Source organism: Corylus avellana, chromosome ca11, assembly GCF_901000735.1.
Source record: "Corylus avellana chromosome ca11, CavTom2PMs-1.0".
NCBI lineage: Eukaryota > Viridiplantae > Streptophyta > Magnoliopsida > Fagales > Betulaceae > Corylus > Corylus avellana.
The window spans coordinates 3,710,198-3,730,356 of record NC_081551.1 but is presented as its reverse complement, the minus strand read 5'-3'; the positions used below and the strand labels follow the sequence as shown (position 1 = coordinate 3,730,356).

At 35.4% G+C, this 20,159-nt stretch overlaps 3 protein-coding genes and 1 long non-coding RNA gene across 4 annotated transcripts; 1 reads left to right on the top strand and 3 right to left on the bottom strand.

Moving 5' to 3' along the window:
• Nucleotides 1-1,764: 1,764 nt before the first annotated feature.
• Nucleotides 1,765-5,511, bottom strand: LOC132165877 (leucine-rich repeat receptor-like serine/threonine-protein kinase RGI4). Its single transcript, XM_059576568.1, has 6 exons — nucleotides 5,074-5,511; nucleotides 3,305-3,410; nucleotides 2,646-3,209; nucleotides 2,297-2,526; nucleotides 2,185-2,193; nucleotides 1,765-2,070 (listed from the first exon to the last, which is right to left on the bottom strand). Exons 1-6 carry the CDS (start codon nucleotides 5,509-5,511, stop codon nucleotides 1,765-1,767), a joined length of 1,653 nt encoding a protein of 550 aa, XP_059432551.1.
• Nucleotides 5,512-7,339: 1,828 nt separating this feature from the next.
• On the top strand, nucleotides 7,340-8,297 carry LOC132165313 (uncharacterized). The gene is made up of 3 exons (XR_009438484.1): nucleotides 7,340-7,517; nucleotides 8,070-8,126; nucleotides 8,214-8,297. It is a non-coding gene; the product is annotated as an uncharacterized LOC132165313 (long non-coding RNA).
• A 7,912-nt stretch (nucleotides 8,298-16,209) lies between these two features.
• On the bottom strand, nucleotides 16,210-17,387 carry LOC132165311 (MDIS1-interacting receptor like kinase 2-like). The gene has a single exon (XM_059575812.1). The coding sequence runs from the start codon at nucleotides 17,385-17,387 to the stop codon at nucleotides 16,461-16,463; it is 927 nt and encodes a 308-aa protein (XP_059431795.1). The 3' UTR covers nucleotides 16,210-16,460.
• Nucleotides 17,388-18,221: 834 nt separating this feature from the next.
• Nucleotides 18,222-19,556, bottom strand: LOC132165310 (probable leucine-rich repeat receptor-like protein kinase At1g35710). Its single transcript, XM_059575811.1, has one exon. It carries the CDS (start codon nucleotides 19,554-19,556, stop codon nucleotides 18,222-18,224), a length of 1,335 nt encoding a protein of 444 aa, XP_059431794.1.
• Between the last annotated feature and the right edge of the window lie 603 nt (nucleotides 19,557-20,159).

Genomic DNA, 20,159 nt, shown 5'->3' with positions numbered 1-20,159 from the left:
CCCCTATACTAATTATTACACTCATTTTTTTCCTCACCAAACATAAACAGTGCCATGGCAATAGATGTTGTTTGCCAAACACATGATTGGTGGTCACTTGTTAATTGATTGCCACTAGAGGAAATGCAAATTAATTGAGGTGTCCCTACTAGCAGCCATATCGAGTACTTGTGCATTCTTTATTTCTGGGAAGCCAAAAATTCCATATGTAAACTTTTGCAACATTTCCACTTAGTCAGAAGTCAGATTGTGAGCAGCCATAGAAAAAAAAAGTAATATGAGACTCTTTAGCTCATATGGTTAGTAAAGAAAAGCCAGTGTCAAGGGGGAAAAAAAATGGGATGTGCTTGACTAGAGGGAAAATGGGTTAGGAAGTTGTGTACTTTCTGAGAAGGAAAGGGAGGGAATAGGTAGAAGAAAAAATCTTTGGGTAGATTGAAGAGATTAACGGATTAGAAGTGTTTTTAATGAAATCATAATATAATATATAGGGATATTTCTCATGATCCAAATACTTTTTCAAACAAAAATAAAAAAGCATTATATAACAAATGAGCATATTTGTATACATGCGGCCTCAAGGTCCAACATTTTCATTTACTAGATTCTACTAGAATGGGGGGAAAATTTTGCACAATACATTCTAGACCTCGCTACAGCTCTACATCCAAATCAGAACACACCTACAATGCCAATTTGTTCTATTTCTTAAGGCTTGTGAGCTTGCTAAATTATAATGGTCATCTTGTTGATCGGGTAGGAATTGCAAGCTTGAATTCTAGCTGATTATTCTTGTGCCACAAAATGCATGGTAGGTCGTGGCTCTGGCATGTCACTCACACATTGTAAGCCTATAGTCACCACAAATGCCAACTCTTGCACGATTTGGCCTGTGGGTTGTGGGAGTCCTTGGTCCAGAACATCCTTTAGAGGAAATTCTGTACTGTCTAAAATTGGCGTTGTTGTTGATTTGAATGATGACAAAGAAGATAGGAGCTCTCATGGGTGTCTTCCCATCATAACTTCTAATGCCACTACACCAAAGCTATAAACATCATATTTATCTGTTATCCTCATCATGAATGCGAGTTCTGCACATCCATAAAACAAAACCAACATCCGTTTAATGATAGAATATTAGCATGAAAACTCATACATTGGCTACAAGATAAGATAAACACTTCCTAATATGAGAAGCCCATTCTTCTATCAAGGGAACTTTTTTTAGGCATTAAATTGTACTATATATATATAAAACAAAAAATTGTACTTTTTTTAGGTTTTAATAATTAATATATAAAGGAAAGTAGTCAGTCCATCCTAAGACAAGTACCTTAGATGAGCAGTATAAGCCTGCAAAGACTAGAATATTGTTAGCTTTTCTGGAGCCATGTAACCATAAGACCCAGCAACTGTTGTTGTTTATGAACTCAACAATCTTGCAATGCCAAAATCTGAGAGTCATGGTTTGAACTCTAACTCCAACAATATGTTGTTCACAGTTATGTCTCGGTGCATAATTGGGGGAGTGCAATCATGGTGCAAGTATGCAATTGCATGAGCCACGCCTTACACGATTTTCAGCCTTCTTCTCTAATCCAGTTCTGCTTTCCCTCCCACCCCATACAATACATTTCCCAAACTACATTTCTCCACATATTCATAAACCAAGTACATGCACCATCGAGTGGCACGGAACCCATAAAGCTTAATGATATTGCGGTGCCTAACTTCTATCAGCATGCGAATCTCATTCTCAAAACTCTAGTGATTGGCAACTAAGATGCCACTGGATTGTGACATGTTAAATCTTTTAACTGCAACAATTTGACCTGTCGGCAATGCTGCTATGTAAACGCTTCCAAATCCTCCTTTTCCAGTACAATAATTCTCATGGAAGTTTTTAGTGGCCTTCACAATATCCTTGAATATGAATTTACTATCTTTTCCCCATATTAGTGACTCAGCCTTCTCCTCACGTTCTAAAATTGCTTTGCTTTCTTGCTCCAGGAATTTGGTCGTCCGGTAACATATTATGAGTCCACCAACAATGGCTGCAATTAAGTAGTACTAATAGGCCGCAAATAGGAATGAGGACAACTAATAGAGACGTATTAGAATGCTTTTTCATTCTGGAATATTGTGTGTAACAAGGAGTTAGTTCTTTTGCATCTCCACACAAACCTGAGTTTCCTACATAAGTTGTTGTAGGTGCATCTTTGAAAATAGAACTAGTTGGGAACGGACCTATTAAATTGTTGTAGGAAAAATTGATAGAGATGTTGTTTAGACTAACCATGCAGGAAAATGATGATGAAAATTCCCTTGAAAGTTGGTTATGTGATAGATTAAGACTCTTCAATGATGAAAGCCTTGCAAGGTCTTGAGGAATATTTCCTGAGAGTCTATTGCTACTGAGGTCCACCATGTGCACGTAGTCGTTTGTCAAGTCTTTGTTCAATAAGCTTTCACAATTCTCAGGTACAGTTGAGCTTGTACAGTTGACTAGATTCCGAGGAATCTCTCCTGTCAAATGGTTCCAGCTCAAACTAAGCGAGAATAGCAGCCTTAGATTTCCAAGTACAGTTGGAATTTCCTTGGACAATTCGTTGGAGGCCAAATATAAAGCATGCAGTTGAGTCAACTTTCCAAGCTCACTGGAATTGGACCAGAGAGCTGGTTTTCTAAATGGCCTAATACCTCCAAATCATTCAAGTTCCCAATCTCGGGAGGAATTGAGCCAGAAAGGCTATTATTAAACAAAGAAAGAATTGCGAGATTTGTCAATAGGCCTATTTCCAATGGAATTTCCCCGGACAATTCGTTGGAGCCTAGCTCTAAATCCTGCAGTTGAGTCAACTTTCCAAGCTCTATTGGAATTGGACCAGAGAGCTGGTTCTCTGAAAGGTCTAATAACTCCAAATCTTTCAAGTTCCCAATCTCGGGAGGAATTGAGCCAGAAATACTATTATTAAACAGAAAAAGAATTAAAAGATTTGTCAATAGGCCTATTTCCAGTGGAATTTCCCCGGACAATTCATTGGAGGCCAGCTGTAAAGCCTGCAGTTGAGTCAACTTTCCAAGCTCTACTGGAATCGGACCAGAGAGCTGGTTTTCAGAGAGATAAAGATATTGGAGCTTTGTCAATAGGCCTATTTCCGATGGAATTGAGCCAGAAAGGCTAGTGGCGGGTCTACGAGCGCCCGCCCCTGCAAAAATTTTGAAAAAAAAAATTAATTTATAAGGTCGTTTTTAAATTTTTTTCTCAAGCCCCCCTCCTCCTCCTCCTCCTTTCGTGGTTCACCCCTGCTGGTTTTTGTTTGTTCAGCATGAAGGCGCAGGCCGCAAAGTAAAATTTTATTTTCTTCACCTCTTCTGGTTTGTGTTTGTATGGAGGCCCAGAGAAAAATCTAGAGGACCAAGAATTGAAAAAGTGCCAAAGTTGAGTCGGTGGAAGCATTAATTACATGCTGAGGTGTTGATTGATGAGAGGTATAGGTGAGGTGGCTTGTGGCTTGAGAAAGAAAAGCAATTTGTAGTCTCTACGTGGGGCAAGTAAAGCAGGCTTCAATTACCTTTTTTTTTTTTTAGCTATTTTTTATTGGGTTTTTGTCAATTATATAAGTAAACTCAGGTACAGAATTGTCTTAATGGATTGTTTCCCCATGCACCCGAACACCTACTAAAGTTTGTTATGCATTTTTTTTTTTTTTTTTTGATAATAAAAATCACATTAACCATTTATTTTGCTATAATGAAATAAAAAAATCACTACATGTCTTCCTTTTTCTTTTTTTTTATCCATTTTTGCTTCTAAATGCATTTTTTTTTTTTTCATTTTATTACAAAACATTAGTAATAGTAAAAAGAAAGAAAGAAAAAAAAAAACACTTAAGACATGGTACCAAAATTTTGGAGACAATTATGCCCCTACAATAACAAGGACCGGATCCCCTCCAGTCCAAACGGACCGAAGGGGATCCAAATGCAACCCTTAAAGTTTTTCAATGGAATTTTTTTTTTAACAAAATTTTAGAGACAGTTCTATTTTTCTATGTAATTTCAAACATGCTCATAAGTTATTAAGTCTCTAGACTTTTCATCGTTTTGTAAGAATATACTAGTCAACTAACATATCAATCAACTATTTCTTAGTATAATTAGAAAAAAAAAAAAAAAAAAAAATCTAATTTCTTAGTCAGATAGAAGAAAAGTGAGTTTCTAATTTATCAGGTTGATTTTTGGAGGACAGTGAATTTCAGTTGACAAAAAGAAGAAAAAGTATCAAATAAATGATAGTCATATAAGCTTCATGAAGAATAAATTTTTTATATTGTGTTATGAAATATTTTTATTTTAAATTGTATTTATCATTTTTTTATGTTATAAAAAATAAAATATTATTTTATTATTTTAATGTCGCCCCTACTAAAATCAATTCTTGGCTTCGCCATTGAGAAAGACTATTATTAAATAGATAAAGATATTGAAGCTTTGTTAATAGGCTTATTTCCCATGGAATTTCTCCCGTGAATGAATTTGTATACAGGGAGAAGATGGTGAGGTTTGTACAAAACCCAAGCTCAGAAGGAATTGTTGAATTGAAGCTATTTATTCTTAGAGAGAGTCTCGAGAGGCCCTTGAACTGGCCTATTCAAGAAGGAATTCTCCCTTCCAATGAATTGTTATACAAGCTTATAGTTCGAAGATTGAACAATACTCCAATATCCTCGGGAATAAGGCCACTGAAATGGTTTTGTCCTAAACGAAGATCTTTGAGCTTGAAATTGTGGGAAATTTTTGGTGACAATGGTCCTTGGAATGAATTATCAGTAAGAATAATGTATTCAAGATTGCCCAGATTGGTAAATAAAGATTATGGTATTGTTCCATTGAACTTATTATGGGACAAATCCATGAAGGTCAACTTGTGACAATCAAGTATAAATCCTAAGAACTTTGAAGTGAGTCCATAATTGTCATTAAAGGCAAGTTGGGTCAACAAAGGCATGGCAGAAAACTTAGACCAGTCAGGATTTAGTAAGAGGTTTGATCAAGGTCTAAGTAACATACCTTTTGAAGATTGGTAATCTGATATGGGATTTTTCCATTGAGAGAGTTGTGGAGAAGACTCACGTATTGAAGCTCCGTTAGCGGGCCTATCTCCGATGGTATTGGCCTAATGAGATTGTTGTGGTTGAGGTCGAAGCGGGTGAGGTTAAGGAATGGAGTGAAGTTGAAGTGGGCCAGTGTTCCAATGAGCTTTGGCAGTGTTCCATTGAGGTTTATCTCAGATGCTGTTCCGGTTGGGTCACAGACAATGCTTGTCCAGTTGCAAAGGTTGTTGAGGTTGGTGTGGGACCATGAAGTGAGAGGAGGGGGAGGGGTGTTTTTCCATTTGACAAGAGCTTCTGCTTGTGTTTCTGGTGATGCTGTGATTGGCAATGAAAGTATGGAGAGCAAGACAATAACGTGAAGGAAAAGAAGAGGAGGCTTGGGATTTGCTGCCATGCCTGCCTTTGGACTTTTACGTGTCATGTTTTTTTATGATTGAAGCATAGAGTGGGAGACAGCCGGGGAGTGTTAGAAAAGGAAAATGATAAAGGCACAACTTAAACTCAACTTTAGCCTAACTTTTCTGTAAGTGTAAAAAAAAAAAAATTGCATGTAGAGGAGTGAGAGAGCCTTAAACTAGAGAGAGAAAGAGAAATTTAGTCTAAAAATTAGGCCAAAGTTAAGTTTAAGTTATGACTGTATCACACCTCGTTAAAAAAATAAATAATAGATGGTAGAACATACTTTCTCTCTTAGGCTAGCTTTCTAAGATGAGCAGTAATTTAATGTAGTCCCCTTTTCAGTCTCACGGCAAGGAAACCAGGTTTGTCTTTGTCACCGACCAACAAGTCGCTTGCTCTTCCTTTGAAGTTGACTATTAAAATAGACCGTCAACTGTCAAGGTTCATAATGCACAGACTTTTTGGTTAGATTTGAAAAGCAATTAGTGGATTCACATTGGATTAGATCAGCTAAAGGTTATTTTAATTAGTCTTGTAATAAATTTGGGTGAAAAATTATTTACATCTCTTTAGTTATTTTAGTAAAAAAATTGTTTTTTTTTTTTTCTTTTTTAAGGGAAATTCATTATGATTTCATTGATAGTATAGTCAAGAGCATACGAGTTCTTTATAATCATTAAAAATAAAAAAAAATAAAAAATAAAAAATTCTGAAAGATCATAACCGAAGCTAAAAGATTATAGAGGTCAAAAACATATAAATCTTAACTTGAAATCCTATTTATGACGTCAAATATTTGCAAACCTTGCCCACAAGCAAAAAAGTTGTTGAGTTCCTACCGTGTTTATCGAATTCGATGAGGATTGTACATTTACCAAATGTAATATATATGAATAATTAATGTTTTATACTATATTTTTATTTTATAAATAACTCACAATATTAATGTGACAATTTTAACCAACTACAGTGTGTAAACTGTACTATATGAACAGATAATATCATTATTTTCACTATCATTATCCTTGATCTAAGATCAACATGTAATTTGCTTGGTTAGAATCATGATTTTGAAAACGATCTTAATGACATCCAATAAAGGAGTTTTTTTAATATTTTGGAGGGTGATTTTTCATCGTGTCCGAACTTTTTTCTTTTTATGTCAATTTAGTGTCATAATTGCCTTAAACTTCAACCAGGAAGTTGAGGTGAATAACTGAAAATTTTATTGTAGCCACAACTGTTCACAGTTGGGACGACGGAGATTTTTTAAATATTACGACTACGTAACGTATGCCAAATGTTTATTTTATTAGAAAAAATGAATAATTAATTTAGAATTTTTTATAATTCCTTATAAAGCACAATTCTTTATAATTCTTTATATAACACAAAATGAATTTTAATTTTTTTTTCTTTCTTCTTTAAAATTCAAGTAACACGTCACCGATTTTATTTTATTTTTCATTTTTTCTTTATTCTTTAAAGAAACTCATGAATAAAAAAAATTAAAAATTAAAAATTTAATTAGTGACGTGTTACGGATTCGGCTTCCATGCCGTAAACCAAACCACATATATGCCCCGGGCGAGCTACTCATTAATTACACTAACGCCGACCAAAAAAAAAAAACAAACGAAAATTAATCCCGTTACCTCCCTTCCATCCCATCTTCTCTCTCTCTTTTTTTTTTTTTTTTTTTTTTACCTAATAGTCTGCTGTGAGTTTCCTCTGAATCATCATTATCAAAATCAGAGACTGGGGCTCTGGGGCTTAGCTCTTTACTTTGTTTTAAAATCACTTTCTGATTCCGCGGCTCTCAATTGCGAGCATGAGGACTAATTGTAGTCCTGGCCGTTACAGAAGAAGAGGATTGCTCAATCTTGGAAGAAGCACTGTCTGAGGCTTGCCTGACGGATGAAGCATTGCCTGATGGACTTCCAGTATAAGGTGGACGCCTCAAACCCTTATTTCGAAGGCCTCCTGTCAACATCTTCACCGGTACTTGAATTTCTTATAAGAAGAACTTTGAATATTTCAAAAATCTTAGCCATTTCTCTGTTTTGTGCCCCTGTTTTTGTAGTTTGATGTTTAATTTTAAAGTAAAGGCTTTTGGCATTTGGTTATTCATTTGAAAATCTGCATTGTTAGGGTGTTTCAAATTTTTACTTTGACATTTCTTTTTTTTTCTTTTTTTTTTTTTTGGCTTCCTGTTTATTGATTACTAATTTTGTGTTCTTTTGGCGTGAAGGAAAAATATCTTGTGTAAGAAATCTGCATATTTCTAGCCTATTTTGGGTAGTAGATTCTGGAATTGTAAAGAATATCTGTTGGGTGATTGAAATAACATTGCTATGATCCACTTTTCTGCTGTGTCTATTTTAGTTTTACATGATATTGAGAATTTCAAGTTTTGCCTTTGATATCTTGCTTTAAGTGTATGTTTTGTGTTTGTTAAAATGCACACTCAATCATTTCTTGTAATATGTAAGATTGCTACTTTACATTTTCAAAGTTTTCTCTCACTCGTATTTTACTTTTTTGGGCTTGCAGATTTTCTGAAAAGATAACATGGAGGACAAGTGTGCAATTAAGAAAGATGTTTCTGAAGTATTACGTTATCATTAGAACTAATTCTTTTTCATGTTGCTTTTTCTCAAATGCAATCTTACTAATCGTAATTTATGGCTTGTGCAGTTGATAGGCAATACACCAATGGTATATATCAACAATATTGTTGATGGTTGTGTAGCCCGTATCGCTGCGAAGCTTGAAATGATGGAACCCTGTTCTTGTGGTAAAGACAGGCAAAAATAACTCGTTATTCTTTTAAATTGATTGTGTCTTGCTTAATATTAGAGTGATCTAGCAACTAAAGGATTTCCTTGAGAATCTTTGGTTCAGACTAATACGTTTGCATAAAATTCCCCATATCTACAAATATTTTTTCCAGATTGTTCATACAAATTCAACTTTGCCTCTCTTGTTCTAGAAGAAGTGCAACCCATCCCACCCTACACATAAAATTGTCTTTGTGATGGAAGCTATGTGCTCTTGTCTGTTATACAAGTTCCATTACACATCCTATATACATTTTAATTACACTCTATGCTGATGTTAACCCTCATTATCATTGCCTGTTTTTAATTTTTCTTATCAAGTCAAATTTTTATATATGCTTGGCAACTTGTCCTTGTTTCAGCTAGGTCATGTGTTTTTTGACCATCTCTATCCCATTCATCTCGAAATTCCTGTTTACAACATACAAATTGTCTTGAAGTCACCACGTCGTCTATCTTTCTTTTATTACATAAATCTTTACGAATGCTAAATCCACAATTTTGTCCATACTCATTATAAAAGTTGTATGCCTCTTGTTTAGAATCAAACTCAATGCCAAGCTTTGCGTATAATCAGTAATCACATTTTGATCATTGTTCTTGTTCGCCTCCTCTATGTAACTATTCGAAAAATAAATTAAAATGTGTAAGAATCTTAAAGTCTTGTTAGAACATGCTAGAACACTAGAGGAACCACCAAGGTGGTAGTTGAGTTGGCAAATGAAATTCTTTTTATTCTAGTGGTCGCGTGTTCGAATCTGCTTGCGGTAGTAAATGCGTGAACCAGATGCTACTATGAAGGGGCTTTGTTGGCTCACACCTTGGTGGGGCTGTGGTGACGGGCTCGCCTTCCCAGGCAGTAGCTATGGCTCAAACCGGACATTCCACAGCAGGTAGGAACCCCGATGGTAACGCCCAAGGAAGAAAATTACACTGGTTGCCCCTTCCCGCCCTTTCAATTAGAAAGGAAAAAAAAAAAAAAAAACAAAACAAAACTAAGAGGATGCTATGTGAATTGATCACAAAACATAGGAAGTTTTGAGCTTTATATGTCACAAAATATCTCCAAAATCAAATCCACTGTAAGTTTTTTTATTTATTTATTTTTTTTTTTTTTTGTGCAGTTCAAAAAATAAGAATGGTAAGTCGATTATACAGTACATATATAACATAAAGCTAAATTTATCCAAATTTGTCCCACAAAATAACATAGGAGAGAATTAAAAGACAAAACATAGCTATAATAAACATAGTCTGCACTAGAGAAATTTTGACGACTTTTTCATTGTAATTTAAAATTTAAATTACAACGATTATTTGAATTGAATCAGAAAAAGAAATAAAGAAAGAAGGAATTAAAAAAAATTGAAATGAAAGAAAAAAGAATGAATAAACTTGAATCAAATGTTCTCGTGATAAGGAACCTCATAATTATGACATCATAGAAAAGAAAAGAAAAAAAAAAACTGAATCGTACATGGAACTTATATTATATATAGTTATATACGGGTCGTATAGTCATTGTATACATGTTAAAAAAAAAATTATTAGCATCCACTACGGCCACTATTCTTCACCAGCACATTGACAGATCCCTACTTTCACAAAAAAAAAAAAAAAAATCCAATAAAAATTCAACTTCAAGTTCCAGTGAAGATGTTTGAGAATACCCAAAACTCAAAATCTGAAGAATACCCAAAACTCAAAATCCAGTAGGATGGGAGCCCTGCTGCTTGAAGAAATATCAGGCCTGTCTGGGTAGAAAAAGAGTACAGAGAGAGAGAGAGAACAGACAGAGACACATTGGGTAAAAAAAGAGAGAGAGAAGATGGGATGGAAGGGAGTTAACAAATTGAATTTCAAGTACCAGTGAAGATGTTTGAGAATACCCAAAACTCAAAATCTGAAGAATACCCAAAACTCAAAATCCATAGGATGGTTGCACCGCCGCTTGAAGAAATATGAGGCCTGTCTGGGTAGAAAAAGAGAACAGATAGAGACGTATGAATAGAGATTTTCGGTTGCCTTGAGGAAGTCAAGTGTAAGACAATTTACCTTTTTTCTTTTTTCTTTTTTAAAATTAAAGAAAATAGATATTAAAGGAAAATTTAAATTTGAAATATTAGCACTAAATTTAAGGTATTAGCCCCAAATTTGAAGCATTAATACCAAATTTAGGATGATCAAATTTCTTTTGGGTGATATCATCCTTAAAAGGTTAACCTTCCACCCTTAGATTTTAGTTTTGAATCCAAAAACAAGTTTTGAAGCATTAAAAACTAAATATTAACTCATAAAAATTTAACTAACAATTTTTTTTTAAAATATATGCTTGACGCGCGGCTGCCAAATAGCAGGACTCAAGACATATTGAGTAAAAAAAGAGAAAGAGAGAAGATGGGATGGATGGGAGTTAACGGGATTAATTTCTGTTTTTTTTTTTTTTTTTGGTCGGTGTTAGTGTAATTAATGAGTAGCTTGCCTGAGGGCATCTCAACCCTCAAACCAAACTACTGCAAAATATGCGGTTGTTTGGTTTGCCGCATGGAAGCTGAGTCCACGTGTTACTGTCACACACGTCACCACTAGAAAAATTTTCAAATTTTTCATTTTCAAACCTCCACCCCTTCCTAGGAAGAGGCTCTCTCTTTTCTTTCTCTTTTATTTTCTTTTCCTTTAAAGGCTCTACATCTCTCTCTATATATATACAAATTAGTGGTGAATATATATATATAATTTTTAAAAAATTAGTTACGTTTTTTACTTTTCGACACGTCACCAATTTGGTGACGTGTTGAAATTGGCATGTCACCTTTATGGTGACATGCCAATCGTGACACATCACCAATTGGTGGCGTGTCAAGATTGGCACGTCACCTTTAAGTGGTGACATGTGGAATTCAACACGTCATTAATTAGTGACGTGTTAGCATTCCACACATCACTAAGGGCCTGTTTGGAATTGTATTTGACAGGCCTAAAAGTACTTTTAAAACTCAAAAAGTCCGTTTGAGAAAAAAGTACTAGTTTGGTAAAAAAATTAAAAGAGCTTTTAAGGGTCCAAAAAGCCAAAAAATGGTCAAAGGCAAAAACTAAAAAATGAAGCTTTTGTCCAAAAACTTTTTTTGACTTAAAAGATCTATTTCTCAAATGCAATTCCAAACAGGCTCTCAATCCCAGTAGTGATTCCTGAATTTTTGATGTGTCACTCACGTTGCTAATGACACGTCACCACCCAATTAGTAACGTTTTAGAGCCTTAAAATGTCACTAATGGATAGTCATTAAAATTTTATTTTATTTTTTGTAGTGGTATTAGCTTAAATTTTAAAAAAGTGATTTAGCATTGGGACAGGAAGTGTCATAACGACTCTAGTTGTGTGACTAAAACTTGTGACACATGACAAGGAAATAAACAATTGGGTCTTTTAGTTTTATTAATTAATGAGGTTATTAGCATTTTTTTTTTTTTTTGGGTTAATAACTTTTTTGGTACTTGGGTTTTAATGTTTTTATTTTTTTCTCCCTAGGTTTTAAAACATGACAGAACTAGTACCTTAGATTTAAAAAAAATACCGAATCACTACCTCCATTTTGAAAAGTTGTATAGGGGTGGCCAAACCATTAGGAGTATCAATACGGTTAGCGGTTATTGGCAATAACCGCTAACTGTAACCGCCTTAGCAGTTATTAGATTTCACTAACCGCAATCGGTTAGCGGTTAGCTACTAACTACCGGTTAGCGGTTAATGAAATAGGTAACCGCCCGCTAACCGCTTTTTCAAAATTCGGCTCTTTTTTTGCTTTTTGGGCTTTCTTTTGGGCGTTTTTATCACTGCAGCATTTTTTACCCTCATTTGTTTTTTGTATTTTTAGTGTCTTTTTAAGCCCAATTGCTATAAAAAGAGCCCATATTGAAAAATAAAAAATATTTGACCCCAAATTTACATTTACTTGTACTTTAAAAATAAAATTCCTTAAATATTAAATCATAACTGGTTAACTTTAAAAAAAAAAAAAAAAAAATGAAAAGAGTTCAACACAACATATAAAAGAAGATCAAATAAAACATATGATATATATGATTATATATATTATTTGTTATTATATAATCATATGATTTAATGATCAATTCATCATGTGATATAATCATATCAATTATAGTGATGATATTACTAAAATTAGAATGGTTTAATCCAATGTCAATTACTTAATTTGATATTATACGAATCACATTATCATTGTACACTAATAATATGATTAACTTGAATAAAGTATTTGAATTTTCATTGAATCATATGATTCAGTATTGATATTATACATTTATATTATTCATATGCATATATGTATAATTATAATTTATAACATATATAGACTTATAAGTTTATAACATACATAGGAACTAAGTCTCTAGGTACTTAATTGTTGTATTAGTATGAATTAGTATACTTATGACTTATGTCATATTATACATGTATAATTTGCTATTATATAATCATATAAATTAGAATGATAATACATTAATACTTCAATTATAAGTAACACATTATTGAATCTAATCCTAATTACTTAATTTGATATTATACGAATCACATTATCATTGTACATTAACAATATGATTAACTTGAATAAAGTATTTGAATTGTCATTGAATCATATGATTAAGTATTGATCTTATACATTTATATTATTCATATGCATATATGTATAATTATAATTTATAACATATATAGACTTATAAGTTTATAACATATATTGGAACTAAGTCTCTAGATACTTAATTGTTGTATTAGCATGAATTGGTATACTTATGAGTTATATCATATTATATATGTATAATTTGTTATTATATAATTAAATGATTTAATAATCAATTAATCATGTGATAGAATCATATAAATTATAGTGATAATATATTAATACTCAAATTGTAATTTAATTATCTAAAAAAAATTGTGATTTAATGATTAAGTGATTATGTTATATGTATAAATATTATTATAATTATAATTATAAAAATATATTATATAAAAAGGCGGCTAGCAGTTACGGTTAGTAAACCCAATAACCTCCAACCGCTAACCGCTAGGCTGTTATGGCGGTTAAGCAGTTAAGTGGTTAGCGGGCGGTTTCTAATCGCTCGCTTTGACACCCCAATGAACCACCCCCATGGGGTGGCTGGCCACTCCCAGTTTGACCTTCAACTACCCCCAAGGCCGGTCTAGGGGTGGCCGAGCCAACCCCAAGGGCCTTGGGGGTGGTTTCGGCCACCCCCTTTTCGGCCCTTGGGGTGGTTCAGCCACCCCCAGACTGGCCGTGGGGGTGGCTCAGCCACTCCTAAAGTCAAACTGAGGGTGGCAGGGGGTAGTTCGGCCACCCCCATAGAATTTTTCAAACTGGAGGTGGTGATTTGGTATTTTTCCAAAATCTGAGGTATTAGTTTTGTCTTTTTTGAAAACTAGATGGAAAAAATAAAAACATTAAAACCCAGGTACCAAAAAAGTTATTAACCTTTTTTTTTTTTAATCAAATTGGGAAAAGGGTTAGAAGTGATTAAAATACTGAAAAGGGATGAGTTCCCCTACAATAGACCCAAACACAGAAATAAATAGTACAGGTAACCAGAACAAAGTAGGAAATTGGCCAAATAATTAGCCCGGTCCTCTCCAAAGGGCCGCATAAAGCAGTTTTAAAAGTAAAAGAAGTGCATGAAGAGTCATAAATCTCATGAGGTTTACGAACCCTAATTATAACTTTAAGAACTCCATAAGGTCCAAACCTATCTGCACTCTCAGCAAAGAACAACATCAACCACCTAAAGGAAGCCAATATAGGGAAGGCACTAGTCAGGGAAGGGAGTATTGTCTCCGAATGCACTAGTCTCCACCACAAAAATAAGCTGTAAATCTAGGTGGAGACTAAAACCTACAAAACCCAAACAAAACAACAGGAAGTACATGGAAGCAAAGGAAAACATAGAAAAATAAATACAACAATCGGAAATACAACAAAAAACCAAGCAGGTGGCAGTGAAGAAGGTGGAGGAGCGGCCAGAGGGGTGCTTTGTCCAGGGGAAGGGAAACACACACCAGCGCGTGACGTCCACGCTCAAGCGCGTGGAGCTCATGCTCCGGCACATGTAGTATTGGCAGCAGATCAGATGGTGGTGGTAAAGAGTTGGGATGACGGTGGTTACGGTGGAGGAGCGGCAGCAGGAAGCTACTGCCAAGGACATGAGGAACATGCTCCGACGCGTGAAATTAAGAGTTAAAGTCTTATTTTGTATCTTAATAAGAGGCTGGACCCAAAATCTGTCAAATTAAGGGTAGAGTTAGGGTTTAAAACTCTATCAAATTCTCATTGTCTTTAAATTGTGTGACTCAAATCTCTTTTCTTTCCGCTTTCCTCTGTCATGCATTAACTTGTTTAGGAGCCGGAGGTTGTGTGGACCGATGATATTTTTAATTCCTTTCATGAGTCTCACTGCAAGGAAACCGGGTTTGTCTTTGTCACCGACAAGTACTGGTTTGCTCTTAAATATCCTTTAAATTTGACTTACAATGCACGGCCTAGACTTTTTGATTAGTATTTGAAAAGCAATTGTTAGCTTCATGGAAATAAACTGAGTGTGGAAATTGGAAATTTGCTTACAAAAGCAATAGAAGTTCTTTCCACGCAAGAGTTAAATTAATGGTTGGGGCCAAAGTGGAAGAACGTGCCTGTTATGATCCATGGGCACGTCTATATCTATTTAATCAAGAAAGAATTGTAGCAAATATATATATATATATTAATTGGCCATATTTGATAACACCATTGAAGAAAAATTGCAAGCTTTTCTTAAGGTCACTCTTTAATTGTATGCTAATATGGCAAATTGGAAGTTGTATTTCCTTCATCTATCTAAATTGTGTTTATGTTGTTTTTTATTTTTCTACGTGGTTGGGACATCTCTCATGGTCCAAATTTCATTTTGTTGTATCTAAAATTGTAAGTACATGGCAACATATATACAATTAGATCTGTGAAATCTATTATGTATCATGAAATAATTTTTCTCAATTTTAAATGAAATGAATAGGACAAGTTTAAATCTAATGTCATAGTAACTACTCATATTTATGAGATCTTTTCAATATATGACTTAAAAAAATAACTAATAAAAACTCTATATTCGAATAAGGTACTTGCTCAAACTAAGACAATCTCAAATTTGGCTGATTATGGATGGTGAAATTATTTATAGTAAATATTAGATTATATACGTGAAACACTATGGAAAAAACATACAAGTTATAAGGAGAAGTTACATGGCAAAAGAGAACCCACTATTAGGGTTGAAGTCACTAGCCCTCAACTGGACGTCAGCCCTAGAGATTATTCAAAAATACAAAAGATAATACTAGCATACATGTCCTCAAGGTCCAACATTTTTATTTACTGAATGCTACCAGAATGCCAATTTGTTCTATTGGCTTGTGAGCTCGCTAATGGTCATTGTGTCCATTGGGTAGGAATTGCAAGCTTGGGTTCGAGCTGACAATTTTTGTGCCAGAAAATGCATGGTGGGTCGTGACTCTGGCGTGTCACTCATGCAATGTAAGGCCATTGTCACCACAAATGCCACATCATGCGCAATTTGGCCGGTTGGTTGTGGGAGTCTTTGGTCTAGCACATCTTTCAAAAGAAATTCTGCATTGTCTAAAATTGGAGTTGCTTTTGTTGATTTGGATGATGACAGGAAAGATAGGAGCTCCCTAGGGTGCCTACCCATCATAACTTCTAATGCCACCACTCCAAAGCTATAAATGTCACATTTATCCGTAACTCGCATCGTGAATGCGAGCTCTGCGCATCCATAAAACAAAATCGACATCCATATAAGGATAAGATAAACAATTCCTAATATTAGAAACTCTTTCTTCTTTGAAGGGTTTCTCATACTCCACTAAATAAGGATCCCCTGAAATTTCTTTTCTCGATTCTAAGGAATTCAAGAGGGAATTTCAGGGACCCGATCCTACTCCATTACTCAAACAGCTACCTTTCTTTTAAAAACTATTTTCATAATTATTAAAGTCTATCCTAAAACAAAAATCTAGAAACTAGATTGTTAGCTTACCTGGAGCCATGTAGCCATAAGACCCAGCAATTGTTGTCCAGTTAGTTGTATTTGAACTCAACAATCTAGCAATGCCAAAATCTGAGAGCTGCGGTTCGAGCTCTAACTCCAGCAAGATGTTGTTCACCGTTATGTCTCGGTGCACAATTGGAGGAGAACAATCATGGTGCAAGTAAGCAATTGCATGAGCCACACCTTGCACGATCTTCACCCTTCTACCCCAATCCAGTTCTGCATTCCCTTCCACCCCATACAGTACATTTCCCAAACTGCCTTTCTCCACATATTCATAAACCAAGTATATGCACCACCGACTGGCACGGAACCCATAAAGCTTAATGATATTGCGGTGCCTAACTTCTGTCAACATGTGAATCTCATTCTCAAAACTCTTGTGATTGGCAACTAAGATGCTACTGGATTGTGACATGTTAAATCTTTTAATTGCAACAATTTGACCTGTCGACAATGCTGTTTTGTAAACGCTTCCAAATCCTCCTTTTCCAATACAATAATTCTCATGGAAGTTTTCAGTGGCCTTCACGATATCCCCAAATGTAAATTTACCCTCTCTTCCCCATATCAGTGACTCGTCCTTCTCCTCACACTCTAAAATTGTTTTATTTTCTTCAACCAGGAGTTTGGTCTTCTGGTATCGTATTAGGAGTCCAGCAACAATGGTTGCAAGCAGTACTAATAGACCGCAGACAGGAATGAGGACAGCTAATAGAGTCGGATTATAATGCTTTTTCTTTTTGGAACAAAGAGTTAGTCCTTCTGCATCTCCACACAAACTAGAGTTTCCAACATAAGCTTTTGCAGGTGCATCTTTGAAAATGGTACTACTTGGGACTGGACCTGTTAAATTGTTGTAGGAAAAATCGATGGAGCTGCTGTTTAGACTAACCATGCGGGAAAATGATGATGGGATTTCCCCTGAAAGTTGGTTATGTGACACATTAATACTCTTCAATTTTGAAAGCTTTGCAAGGCTTTCAAGAATATTTCCTGAGAGTTTATTGCTGCCGAGGTCCAACAATGACTGCAATTCCTTTAAGTTACCAAGCTCGGATGGTATTTCACCTAACAGGTTGTTGTTGCTCAAGTCCAAGCTCAATAATTTACCACAATTCCCAAGTTCCTTTGGTATGTTCCTAGTCAAACTGTTTGTAGACAAATCAAGATAGCCAAGCCCACTCAAACTGCCTAGACTCTGAGGAATCTCTCCTGTCAACTGATTCCTGCTCAGATTGAGCTTGTACAGTCAGCTTAGATTTCCAAGTACAGTTGGAATTTCCCCAGACAATTCGTTGGAGCCCAGATTTAAACTTTGTAGTTGTGTCAACTTTCCAAGCTCGACTGGGATTTTTCCAGAAAGCCGGTTTCTGTCCATCTCCAAATTGGTGAGAGATTCACATTCTGCCCATTCCACTGAGATTTGACCAACAAATTGATTGTCACTAAGAGAAATGAAACTAAGATTTGAATGAACTCCAAATGCATATGTAATGTTTCCACTGAATCGGTTCCCATCAAACCGTACTCTCTTTAGTTGTGAGCATTTTCTCAAGCACTTTGGCAATGACCCCGTGAAGTTGTTGCTATTCACTGTGAAACTTTTAAGACCAAACCTACTGCACAATTCAGGTGGCAATTCTCCATATAATTTGTTGTGGGAAAAGCCAACGTCGGTCAGAGGACTATACTTCCCAAAGTCACTCGGAATAGTGCCAAAGAATTTATTTTACATAAGAGTAATTATCCTTAAATTACCGAGCCGAGAAATGGTGTCTGGCAACTCACCTTCAAGTTGGTTATTGCCGATTTCAAGTTGTTGCAGAGATCCCATATTTCCAATCTCCGGTGGGATTGTACTATTAAGATTGTTGGAGAAAAGTATTAAGGCTTGAAGGTTTGTGAGCTTCCCAATCTCGGATGGAATTGAGCCATTGAGATTGTTGGAGAAAAGTTGTAAGACTTGAAGGTTTGTGAGGTTCCAAACTGTCTGAGGAATTGGACCAGAAAGTTGGTTGTTTGAAAGTTCTAAGTGCAACAATTCTTTCAAGTTCCCAATCTCGGATGGAATTGAGTCAGAAAGCTGATTATAATACATATAAAGATAATTGAGCTTTGTCAATAGGCCTATTTCCAGTGGAATTTCTCCAGTGAATGAATTTTCAGACAAGTCCAAGAGCTTGAGGTTTGTACAAAACCCAAACTCATAAGGAATTGTAGAGTTCAAGCTATTCATGAATAGGTCGAGTCTCGAGAGGCCTTTGAGCTTGCCTATTGAAGAAGGAATTCTCCCTTCCAATGAATTGTTGAACAATCCTATAGTTTGAAGATTGAATAATACTCCAATATCCTCAGGAATTAGACCACTGAACTGGTTATCTCCTAGATGAAGATATTTGAGCTTGGAAAGGTGTGATATCTTTGGTGGTATTGTTCCATTGAACTTATTGTAGGACAAATCCAAGAAGGTCAAGTTATGACAATCAAGTATAAACCCTGGGAACCCTGAAGTGAGTCCATAGTTGTTATAAAAGGAAAGGTTGGTCAACAAAGGCATGGCCGAAAACTTAGACCAGTCAGAATTTAGTAAGAGGTTTGATCCAAGGTCTAAGTAGTGTACCTTTTGAAGATTGGTGATCTGATATGGGATTTTCCCATCGAGATGGTTGTCGAGAAGACTCACGTATTGCAGTTCCGTTAGCCGGCCTATCTCCGACGGTATTGGCCCGGTGAGATAGTTGTGGCTGAGATCGAAGCGGGTGAGGTTAAGGAATGGAGTGAAGTTGAAGTGGGCTAGTGTTCCACTGAGATTTGCACCTGAGACGGTTATCTCGGAGACTGTTCCAGTTGCGTCACAGCCAATGCTTGTCCAATTACAAAGGTTGTTGAGGTTGGCAAGAGACCATAAAGTGAGAGGAGAACGAGGGGGAAGAGCGGAGAGGGTGCTTTTCCATTTGACAAGAGCTTCTGCTTGTGCTTCTGGTGATGCTGTGATTTGCAATGAAAGTATGGAGAGCATGACAACGTGAAGGAAAAGAAGAGGAGGCTCGGTCTTTGCTGCCATGCCTGCCTTTGGACTTTTCTCGTTTCATTGGTTTTCTTATTCAATCTATTGAAGCAGAGAGTGATGGTAGAACATAAGACACGTCGCCTGCTCTTAAATATCCTTTGAATTTGACATGCAAATTACAAAATAGGGTTACATGTATGAAAGGACATGTTTAGCTGGATAGCACTCAACTTTCAAGGAAAATAATTTCAGTATCTTTATTTGACCCTATTTTTATCAAAAGTAGGGTCACATGTATGAAAAGACATGTTGAGATGGACTTTCACGTTTAATGCTAGCTAGACTTTTTGGTTAATATTTGAAAAGCAATTAATTGCTTCAGTGTGGAACTTGGAAAAATTTGCTTTCAAAAGCAATAAAAGTCCTTTCGACGTCAGAGTGGATTCACATTAGATTAGATTAGCTAAAGGTTATTTTGATTAGTCCAATAAATTTGGGTGAAAATTTATTTAAATGTCGTTTGTTATTTTAGCAAACAAATTGTTGAGTGCCTACGATCTTCATCAAATTCGATGAGGATTGTACACTCACCAAATGTAATATATATATATATATATATAATATATTTATTTTATAAATATTTCACACTATTAATGT

Coding starts and splice junctions, on each gene's coding strand:
- LOC132165877 (XM_059576568.1), bottom strand. CDS start 5,511: ATGGCAGCAAATCCCAAGCCTCCTCTTCTTTTCCTTCACGTTATTGTC. Junction 3,411..5,073: donor AGATTACCAATCTTCAAAAG/GTATGTTACTTA, acceptor TTGGTCCTCTAG/ATTTTTCTCTGGGCCTCCAT. Junction 3,210..3,304: donor ACAAACAAAAACCAGCAGGG/GTGAACCACGAA, acceptor AAATTTTTGCAG/GGGCGGGCGCTCGTAGACCC.
- LOC132165311 (XM_059575812.1), bottom strand. CDS start 17,387: ATGGTTAGTCTAAACAGCAGCTCCATCGATTTTTCCTACAACAATTTA.
- LOC132165310 (XM_059575811.1), bottom strand. CDS start 19,556: ATGGCAGCAAAGACCGAGCCTCCTCTTCTTTTCCTTCACGTTGTCATG.